The following is an 11,242-nucleotide window of genomic DNA, read 5'->3' on the forward strand; positions in this document are numbered from 1 at the left end:
TTCGTTCCAGTCATTGGCAGCAGAGAACTGGAACGAAAGGCGACCAAATGAGGAATTGGCTTTGGGGGTGACCAGTGAAATATACCTGCTGGAGCACGTGCAACGGGTGGGTGCTGCTGTGTTGTTTTGGAATGCTGACTCTCCAAGCTAAGGTGACAACAAAGCCTACCATGGATGTTCCCAGTTACTTTGAATGTTCAAAGTCATAGTGTTACAACACTTAAAGCCTCAAAGGAAAGTGAAACTATTTTCAATACGAGTCCTTTATGGCTCGCCACAGCAGTCAACTAGCTAGCTAGGTAGCTTTCTAGCACATTCACTAATTTGTCTGTAAGCAATACATGTTCTTGTCAAACTGTCAACCGAGTAACTAGCAAGCAACAAGATATGTAAAATAGCAGTCTAAAAACCACGAGGGCAAATAGATCAGATTTGATCGCTAGACACAAGTCGCATGGCCGGGAATCAAATTTGTATCTGATTTCAAACCACCTTGGAAGGTCAGGGCCAGCTCCAGACATAAGCGGTCGCTTAGGGGCCCCCGACCAAAAAAGGTTTATACATATATACAGTACCAGTCAAAAGTTTGGACACACCTACTCATTCAAGGGTTTTTCTTGATTTTTTACTATTTTCTACATTGTAGAATAATAGTGAAGACATCAAAACTATGAAATAACACATGGAATAACCAAAAAGGTGTTAAACAAATATATTTTATATTCTTCAAAGTAGCCACCTTGATGACAGCATTGCACACTCTTGGCATTCTCTCACCTAGCTCCATGAGGTAGTCACCTGGAATGCATTTCAATCAACAGGTGTACCTTTTTTTCTACCTTTATTTAACTAGGCAAGCCAGATAAGAACACATTCTTATTTTCAATGATGGCCTAGGAACACTGGGTTAACTGCCTTGTTCAGGGGCAGAACGACAGATTTTTACCTTGTCAGCTCGGGAATTCGATCTTGCAACCTTTCGGTTACAAGTCCAACGCTCTAACCACTAGGCTACCTGCCGCCTTGTTAAAAGTTCATTTGTGGAATTTCTTTCCTTAATGCGTTTGAGCCAATCAGTTGTGTTGTGACAAGGTAGGGGTGGTATACAGAAGATAGCCCAATTTGGTGAAAGACCAAGTCCATATTATGGCAAGAACAGCTCAAATAAGCAAAGAGAAAGGACGTCATTACTTTAAAACATGAAGGTCTGTCAATCTGGAACATTTCAAGAACTTTGAACATTTCTTCAAGTGCAGTCGCAAGAACCATAAAGCGCTATGATGAAACTGGCTCTCATGAGGACCGCCACAGGAAAGGAAGACCCAGAGTTACCTTTGCTGCAGAGGATAAGTTTATTAGACTTACCAGCCTTAGAAATTGCAGCCCAAATAAATGCTTCACAGAGTTTAAGTAACAGACACATCTCAACATCAACTGTTCAGAGGAGACTGCGTTAATCAGGCCTTCATGGTTAAATTGCTGCAAAGAAACCACTACAAAAGGACACCAATAAGAAGAACAGACTTGTTTGGGCCAAGAAACACGAACAATGGTCCAAATTTGAGATTTTTGGTTCCAACCGCCGCGATTTTGTCAGACACAGAGTAGGTGAACGGAAATCTCCACGTGTGGTTCCCACCGGGAAGCATGGAGGAGGAGGTGTGATGGTGCTTTGCTGGTGACACTGTCTGTGATTTATTTAGAATTCAAGGCACACTTAAAAACTTCTTGAGGCTACCTGGGACGTTAGCGTGCCACCTGTGGCGCACCCTATCAACAGCAGGTGCATTTCAAGAGCGGCAAATTTGAAACCAAATAAATGTACAAATTCAAATTTCTCAAACATACAACTAACTTACAGCCTTTGAAAGATAAACATCTTCTTAATCTAACCACGTTTACCGATTTCAAAAAGGTTTTACGGGGAAAGCATAAAGTTAGGTTATGTTAGGAGAGTACATTGACAATAGCTGTGTGCAATGCATTGTCGATTCAAAGACATGCGTCACCAAAACCATACAATCAGCTAAAATTATGCACTAACCTTTTACAATCTCCATCAGATGACACTCCTAGGACATTTTGTTAGACAATGCATGCATTTTTAGTTCTATCAAGTTCATATTTATATCTAAAAAGAGTGTTTTACTATGGCGTTGATGTTCAGGAAATCGTTTCCCTCCAATACCGGCAGTCAAGTCATGACGACAAAATAATTAATTAATATTAGAAAACATTGCTAAAATATTATATTGTCATTCAAAGAATTATAGATTTACATCTCTTGAACGCAATGGACTTGTCAGATTTTAAATTAACCTTACTGGGAAATCACACTTTGCAATAATCTGAGCACTGCGCCAGAAAAATACGCATCGCGATACAGACTAACCGCCATGTTGGAGGAATCTAAAATCGAAAATACTATATAAATAATCCATTACCTTTGATTCTCTTCATCAGATGTCACTTCCAAAGAGTCCCAGGTCCATAACGAATGTAGTTTTGTTCAAAAAAGCTCATCATTTATGTCGAAAAACCTCCGTGTTGTAGCGCATGATCTAAGCCAGCCGGACTTCACTTCACTTCAAGAACGGAAAAAATATATTTCCGTTCGTTCAAACATGTCAAACGTTGTATCGCATAAATCATTAGGGCCTTTTTTAACCAGAACATGAATAAAATTCAAGGCGGACCATTGGGTTTTCTTTTAAAACGTTTCGGAATGAGAGTACCCACCATCAAATCGCGCGCCAGGGTGAATGATGGACCATCACGTTCCATGGCTCTTATTCGGTCAGATCTCACTGTAGAACACTCAAAACACTTTGTAAAGGCTGGGGACATCTTGTGGAAGCAATAGGAAGTGCCAGAATATACTTCACCCCCTTTGTTTTTCAATGGCAGAGGCTCAAAGTCAATTCAACACATCAGGTATCCACTTCCTGTCAGAATCTGTCTCAGGGTTTTGCCTGCCAAATGAGTTCTGTTATACTCACAGACACCATTCAAACAGTTTTTGAAACTTTAGGGTGTTTTCTATCCATATATAATAAGTATATGCATATTGTAGTTACTGGGTAGGTGTAGGAGGCATTTAAAAATGGGCACATCTTTTTTCAAAAAAGTCTCAATACTGCCCCCTATACCCTAACAGGTTTTAACCAGCATGGCTACCACAGCATTCTGCAGCAATAAGCCATCCCATCTGGTTTGCGCTCAGTGGGACTATCATTTGTTTTTCAACAGGGCAATGACACAACACACCTCCAGGCTGTGTAAGAGCTATTTGACCAAGAAGGAGAGTGATGGAGTGCTGCATCAGATGACCTGGCCTCAACAATCACTCGACCTCAACCCAATTGAGATGGTTTGGGATGAGTTGGACTGCAGAGTGAAGGAAAAGCAGCCAACAAGTGCTCAGCATATGTGGGAACTCCTTCAAGACTTCTTCAAGAAAAAGCATCCAGGTGAAGCTGGTTGAGAGAATGCCAAGAGTGTGCAAAGGTGTCATCAAGGCAAAGGGTGGCTACTTTGAAGAATCTAAAATCGAAAATATTTATTGCTGACCAGCAGATGTCACTAATGTGCATTGTGAACAGACAATGACGCTCCGAGTAATTAACCGTTTTTGGGCCCAATTTGGTGAAAGCGCTGAAGCCTACAGAAAGATTTGGTTTCCCATCACTACAGATTGCTATAACATATGATGTGTTAGCTGATATGTAAAATACCTATCCAGGCGTTTTAAGATCTGCCACGTATCACGTGCCACGCCTGGGCAGAGGAACGTGGCCAACAAGAACGCGTTCCTCTGATGGTGCCGACAGAGATGGTCGGCTCGCTTCGAGTCCTTAGGAAACTATGCAGTATTTTATTTTTTTAATGTATTATTTCTTAGCCCAGGAAGTCTTAAGTCTTATTACATACAGCCGGGAAGAACTACTGGATGTAAGAGCGACGCCAATTTACCAACATTACGACCAGGAATATGACTTTCCCGAAGCGGATCCTCTGTTTGGACCACCACCCAGGACAATGGATCTGATCCCAGAAGCTGACCCAAGACAACGGCGCCGCAGAAAGGGCAGACGGAGCGGCCTCCTGGTCAGGCTCCGTAAACGTGCACATCACCCACCGCTCCCGAGTATACTACAACAAGGTAGACAAAATTCGAGAAAGGGTTGCCTTTCAGAAAGAGATCAGAGATTGTAACATTCTCTGTTTCACGGAAACATGGCTCTCTCGGGATATGTTGTCGGAATCGGTTCAGCCATCGGATTTCTCCATGCATCGCGCCGACAGAGATAAACACCTCTCTGGGAAGAGGAAGGACAGAGGTGTATGCTTCATGATTAACGACTCATGGTGTAATCATAACAACATACAGCAACTCAAGTCCTTCTGCTCACCCAAACTAGAATTCCTCACAATCAAATGCCGGCAATATTACCTTCCAAGAGAATTCTCGTCAGTTATCTTCACAGCTGTGTACATTCCCCCTCAAGCAGACACCAAGATGGCCCTAAAGGAACTTCACTAGACTCTATGTAAACTGGAAACCATATATCCTGAGGCTGCATTTATTGTAGCTGGGGATTTTAAGAAAGCAAATTTGAGAACAAGGCTACCTAAATTCTATCAGCATATTGATTGCAGTAGATAGCCCGGCCATCAAAGGCTAGCTATTTTGACACCCACCAAGTTTGGTACTCACCAAACTCAGATTTACTATAATAAAAATTGGATTACCTTTGCTGTTCTTCGTCAGAATGCACTCCCAGGCCTTCTACTTCAATAACAAATGTTGGTTTGGTTCCAAATAATCCATAGTTATATCCAAATAGCGGCGTTTTGTTTGTGCGTTCAAGACACTATCCGAAGGGTAAAGAAGGGTGGCGCGGCCGGCGCGTTTCGTGACAAAAAATGTCAAAATATTCCATTACCGTACTTCGAAGCATGTCAAACGCTGTTTAAAATAAATTTTTATGCCATTTTTCTCTTAAAAAAGCGATAATATTCCCACCGGGAGTCGTTGTTTTCGTTCAAAGACTGAAAATGAAAACATGGAGTCGTCTTGTGCACGCGCACACCAGTCTCATTGTTCTCAGATCGACCACTTACCAAATGCGCTACTGTTTTTCAGCCAGAGACTGGAGAGTCATCATTCAACGTTCTGGCGCCTTCTGAGAGCCTATGGGAGCCTTGGAAAATGTCACGTTACAGCAGAGATCTTTTGTTTTGGATAGAGATGATCAAGAAGGCCAAGTAATGGTCAGAGAGGGCGCTTCCTGTTTGGAATCTTCTCAGGTTTTGGCCTGCCATATGAGTTCTGTTATACTCACAGACACCATTCGAACAGTTTTAGAAACTTTAGGGTGTTTTCTATCCAAATCAAACAATTATATGCATATTCTAGTTACTGGGCAGGAGTAGTAACCAGATTAAATCGGGTACGTTTTTTATCCGACCGTGCAAATACTGCCCCCTATCCCCAACAGGTTAAGAGACTAGTCAAGGATCATATCATCTCCACCTTCCAGCCACCCTAGACCCACTTCAGTTTGCATACTGCCCAAACAGGTCCACAGACGATGCAATCGCCATCACACTGCACATTTCCCTATCCCATCTGGACAAGAGGAATACCTATGTAAGAATGATGTTCATTGACTACAGCTCAGCATTCAACACCATAGTACCCTCCAAGCTCATCGTCAAGCTGGAGGCCCTGGGCCTCAACCCCGCCTGTGCAATTGGGTCCTGGACTTTCTGACGGGCCGCCCCCAGGTGGTGAATGTAAGAAACAACATCTCTACCTCGCTGACCCTGAACACTGGGGCCCCACACGGGTGCGTGCTCAGCCCCCTCCTGTACTCCCTGTTCACCCACGACGGCGTGGCCATGCACGCCTCCAACAGAACCATCAAGTTTGCAGTAGTGGGCTTGATTACCAAAAACGACGAGGCAGCCTACAGGGAGGAGGTGAGGGCACTCGGAGTGTGGTGTCAGGAAAACAACATCTCACTCAACGTCAACAAAAAAAAGGAGAAGATCGTGGACCCAATCGAGACCCAATCACTAGTCACTTTAAACCATACTACTTAATAATGTTTACATATCTTACATTACTCATATCATATTTATGTACTGTATTTTATACCATCTATTGCACCTTAGCCATCGTTCATCCATATATTTCTATGTACATATTCTCATTCACCCCTTTTAGATTTGTGTGTATTAGTTGTAGTTGTTGGGGAACTGTTAGATTACTTGGTAGATATTACTGCACTGTCGGAAGCAGAAGCACAAGCATTTCGCTACACTCGCATTAACATCTGCTAACCATGTGTATGTGACAAATAAAATGTGATTTGATTTGAACATGCGTGTCAATTAAAGATCTTGACTAATCAGATGCAAGGCCCAATTAGGGCGTAATCCAGCCCAGGTGTGCAGCCTGGTTGGTTGTTAAAAGCTACCTCAGTTTCATCAATTGTAGCATAGCAGAGGCACGCTGTCCTCTAACCTACAGAGTCACATTAGTTGTTGGCATGGGACTCATGATGGCAAACGCGCTCAGGTTATTGTTCAAGCAACTGGTTTGGTTTTTACTTGTGGAAAACTTCTTAATCTCTCCTGCTTTGTCATATACTTCTAGCACTGACACATGGCAACAACTTCCAAGGCAATTTGACAATCGTCCCCGCTTTAAACAGCCTCCACTCCAACAAACAGTTTCAAGGCCAGTTCGAGTAGAAACTGTCGCTGTGACGTGCCATTCAGACTACATGGAGATAGTCGTGAAGGCTGATCTGTTTCAACTCGGTAATCCAATCGACGTGGATGACCTGCGACTTGGAGTTGAACAGTACCAAGACCAAGAGCCCTGTAGGGCAACAGCGTCAGCAGCCGGAGATGAGTACAGAATATTTGCAGCACTTTCGGACTGTGGAACCAAGAACCTGGTAATATATATATATTTTTTTCAGTAGTTGACTTCTTGAAACAACCTTCTCTTAAATGCTGCTTTGTGAATCCACAGATAACCGAAGACTCATTGATCTACACAAACCTCCTCAGATATACACCCAGAACCACACCAGATGGGGTTATTCGAATGGATGGTGCTGTAATCCCAATTGAGTGTCATTATGAAATGTGAGTTTAGGCTATACTGTTGTATGATGATCATATGAATCCTGCGTTGACCTATTGGTTTATTTACCGGCCTGTACTTTCTGTTTCAGGAAGTACAGTTTGGACAGTTATTCTCTCCAGCCGACCTGGATCCCTTTCACCGCCACAGTGTCTGCTGAAGACACCCTGCAGTTCTCATTGAAGCTTATGACAAGTGGGTATATGAATCCTGGGCTGCGCTTCGCAGGGTACTATTTTGTTGAACATTCAGATAATCTAAAGGGTACAATGGCGCTCTCCCAGAAGCTTGGTAAAACCCGTGAATTGAATGTTCAGATATAAATGTACTATGTAGCACAAATGCTCTTCTGACATGCAAAATACGGAATCACATCAGACAACTTATGGGGGACACTTCTGTCTGCAATGTTATACAGTTTGCATACTAAACATGGCCCTGTTAACAAACCCCTCATTTGAATCCATTATTAGATGCTCACTAGTTTAGCGCCTATTGACAATAAGTTCTGGCCGGGGTAGTTTTAATAGCGACTCGCGTTCGTAACTTTAAAACGCATCGCTTGCAGTACGGTCTTTCACATCAGCGACACATTTTCGTGGTTGACATACAGAAGACAGAGGCGTACCTGTGCTAATTAGTTATCTGCGTCTTCAAACACCTGTGTATAAACGGAAGATTGACGCCACAAACGTGTTGTCACTGAAATACTGTCGGCTACAACTAAATGGTGTAGAGTAACTAAGTGTTGCGCGTGTGAAGTGATTTTGATGCGATATGCAAGAGGGCTTTGTTTCTTGAACTATACTGCAATAGAGGCTTTAGCTGCCAGGGCCACGTCACATCTAAACAGATGGTCCTTGGACTATAAGGAGTAATGTTAGGCTCCTTTAGTTGATTATTGGATAACCTGTCTTTACTGCCATTTCCTTTCCAGGTGACTGGCTCTATGAGCGGGGTTCTGGAGTCTACTTCCTGGGTGATCCCATCAACATTGAGGCGTCTGTCAGGGTTGCTCACCACACCAGGCTCAGGGTCTTTGTTAGCAGCTGCGTGGCCACACTGGACCCTGATAGCAACTCTGTCCCCAGATATGTCTTCATTGAGAGTGATGGGTAAGCAGGGGGGAAAATGGCTTAGAACGACTATTCTCCGGCTGGCCCGTAGAGAACGATAGAATATGCCATTTGAGGGCTTCCACCATTTTTAAAGTAGTCAACTGGTGCTTGGTGGTTTCTTTGAGACTTCTTAATTGGTTACTAAGGCAGATGCCCCAATATGTATCTCCCTCCAGGTGCTTGACGGATTCCCAGCTGCCTGGTTCCCGCTCTGGTTTCATGCGTAGAACCCAGGACAACAAGCTCGGGTTCCACATTGATGCCTTTAGGTTCTACCAGGAGGACAGGGCAGAGGTGAGGGCGGTATTTAAAAAAAGAACAGATGTTGTAGAGGCCATTACGGGTACTGTAGTAAAATTATTCTACAGTAACATAATTTACAGACATTATGTAGGCTACTGTGATTCTGCATCTTTGTTTTGCTCATCCTGTTTTTTACAGCTGTACATCACCTGCCACCTTATGGCAGTCCCTGTCATGGACCATGCAGAGCCTAGCAACAAGGCATGCTCCTTCATTGATGGCAGGTGGGATAAGTCATATTTCCTTAGCTGCTGTGACCTATTCACTGGAATAACCATACCATTTAAAAAAAATGCTGTGTTCTTGGTCCATGAGTAGATCTTTCATACATTTCAGATGGAGGTCTGCTGATGAGAATGATTTGCTATGTGGGCGTTGTCTAAGCCTGAGTAGACAGAAGGGGGTTGATCAAGCTCCAGCACAACGTCCCCTCAGTCCAAGACTAGGTGGTAGCCAACTTGAACCTCGTGTCTACCGCAACAAACCCCCAGTCTCTGGTGACAATTGGAGTATTGGGATGAAGGCCAAGAAAGGTGTATTTGACATCTTAATCCCTCTATTCTGTCACCACCTTCTCAAAACACATTGCAGGGTTGGGACCTTCCCTCAATTTCCATCTCAACCATATTGGAGAAGACTAATTGAAAGTGTCTTGACTGCAAAGGTGTGTGCTTGCATGTGTTTAATTAATGTGTTGTCCTTTTAGTATGGGACCAGGATACTACTTTGGGCCCCATGATGGTCCTCCCAAGTAAACAGAAGAGTACACCTCTATCTCCACGGATGAGTGGAGGTATCGATATACCTGGCTTCCCTGCCTCAACAGGGGACAGGAAGCCCGTATCACCTGGCAGTCGTTGGAGTGGCATGGACTTCAAGAGAGGTAATTTGACTCTGACAAGGCATAATCTTATTCCTTATGTAGTGCACTACCTTTGAACAGGTAGTCTTGATAACCCAACCCTAGGCAACAGCAGTGACTAGGGTCTGGTTTCAATGACTGACTCGTTTGGCAACTTCTCCCAACAAATCACGAGGCAGACATAGCAGAAGGTCATGATTTGAAACCAAATTTTGCAGGGAATACCTTTGCAGTGGTTTTAGTGAAGGTAGTTGAGGCAAACTAGCCACTTGCATAATGCACTCATTAAAAAGAACTGATCTCCATCTTGCAGCTACTATTTTGTATGTATTCAAGCGGATCAGGTAGTGACATAGGCAGACTTAGTTCCTCTATGCCAAACTCACATTCCAGTAGGTACAGAAGTGTAAAGCCAGTTTTTAAAATGTGTGGGAGGCAACCAGGATGTCTCGACTATTGCCCAGACCATGATGCACTGGCCAAAAGTAGTGCACTCTATAGGTCATCGGGTGCCACTTCGGACACCTGTCTTTTCCTATCCCTATAGGCTAGCAATTCTGCCAACACTGGCTGTGTTAATCTGTTCCATTTAATTCCAGGACCTTATTTCGCCCAATCCCAAAATGCGGCTAGTCCCTTGGGCCTGAGGTTTGGACCCAACAACAAGCACGGTCTCGTTAGCTCTGCAACATATGATGGCTTCATCAAGCAGAAAGAACTAATCGCCCAAAGAGGTAATGACAGTACTTTACTGTTTTGCATGTATGATAATTGCATGTAGGCTCTGTGCTAAATAGTCTGTTCTCAGAGCTGGAGGCCACCCCAGACCCTGAGTTGATTCCTACACCTGAGCCCATTGGAGACCTTGAGGTTACCACAGAGAAAGAGGGTCTGGGTGAAGAGAAGGATCAGAATGAGATTGGAACCTATTGAAAGGGTATGTATGGGATGATGGTACTGCTATTTTAGAGTTAAATAACCTGCACATGGCAAGCAGGTTAGCACTTATTGGGATGGCTCCGCAGAATGTTCACTAGCTGGCACAGCCACAAAGTAATAAAATATGATTTTTAAACATTAACCTCACTGCCAACCCTAATGCTTAACATTAAATTAAAAGCATACATTGTTACAATGTAGCCAACTTTGACTTTCCATCTAGTGGTAATCGCTAAGTTCTGCCTCCAGGACAATACCGTCTCGATAAATGTCAACCTGCACATGGCACTTGCCAGTATCACTTTAAAATATCTGACTTCAGAGCTTTTGATGTGTTTCATAAAGAAGGAATATGTTCCCAGTCCACTATCTATTTCTAGAACTGGAAGGCGCTGTTGTCGTGGTGGCCCATAATAGACTTGCTCCAAGCAGCAGCACACCAACTCACTGAGGTTGGTGCCAGTCCTGATGTCCCAGCACACAAGGATGCCCCTACAACAAAGTGACATGAGCACCACCACATCTGCTCCTGGCGAACTCAACCAGTGAAGGGACTACCACAACACTGAGATGATGCCTGTTAATCTCTTTGAAAAATAAATGATTTAATGCTACTTCGACTGACTTTCTGTCTTCACCATTATGCACTACATGCTAGAGTAATCTGAAATATTGCCTTCATTTGTTAAAGTGAGTGCCCAGCAATGTAGAAGGGCAACACATTATCAGGGGGCATATTCAGTAGTAGGCTCAACCAACAAGAATGTTGCACTTGGTATGGAACCCCTTCACTGTTGCTGCCAACTGACATTTCCTAGCGTAGTCTTTGGTCTGTATTGGTGTTTGCATAGCCAGACA

The 11,242-nt window shown here is 43.5% G+C and overlaps 1 protein-coding gene across 1 annotated transcript; it reads left to right on the forward strand.

The window, feature by feature from the left end:
• Nucleotides 1–6,490: 6,490 nt before the first annotated feature.
• On the forward strand, nt 6,491–10,998 carry LOC115175718 (zona pellucida sperm-binding protein 3-like). The gene is made up of 11 exons (XM_029735183.1): nt 6,491–6,971; nt 7,049–7,164; nt 7,254–7,357; nt 8,100–8,277; nt 8,457–8,574; nt 8,722–8,807; nt 8,920–9,116; nt 9,290–9,466; nt 10,045–10,179; nt 10,254–10,382; nt 10,747–10,998. The coding sequence occupies exons 1-10, from the start codon at nt 6,558–6,560 to the stop codon at nt 10,376–10,378; spliced, it is 1,650 nt and encodes a 549-aa protein (XP_029591043.1). The 5' UTR covers nt 6,491–6,557; the 3' UTR covers nt 10,379–10,382; nt 10,747–10,998.
• The last annotated feature ends 244 nt before the right edge of the window (nt 10,999–11,242 follow it).

Source organism: Salmo trutta, chromosome 36 (assembly GCF_901001165.1).
Source record: "Salmo trutta chromosome 36, fSalTru1.1, whole genome shotgun sequence".
In the NCBI taxonomy this organism is placed as follows: Eukaryota; Metazoa; Chordata; class Actinopteri; order Salmoniformes; family Salmonidae; genus Salmo; species Salmo trutta.

What these genes read in the sequence shown, in the direction of transcription:
- LOC115175718 (XM_029735183.1), top strand. Translation starts at nt 6,558, where the DNA reads ATGGGACTCATGATGGCAAACGCGCTCAGGTTATTGTTCAAGCAACTG. An exon ending in ACCAGGAGGACAGGGCAGAG is followed by an intron (nt 8,575 to 8,721) that starts GTGAGGGCGGTA and finishes TGTTTTTTACAG; the next exon opens with CTGTACATCACCTGCCACCT. An exon ending in TGGCATGGACTTCAAGAGAG is followed by an intron (nt 9,467 to 10,044) that starts GTAATTTGACTC and finishes ATTTAATTCCAG; the next exon opens with GACCTTATTTCGCCCAATCC.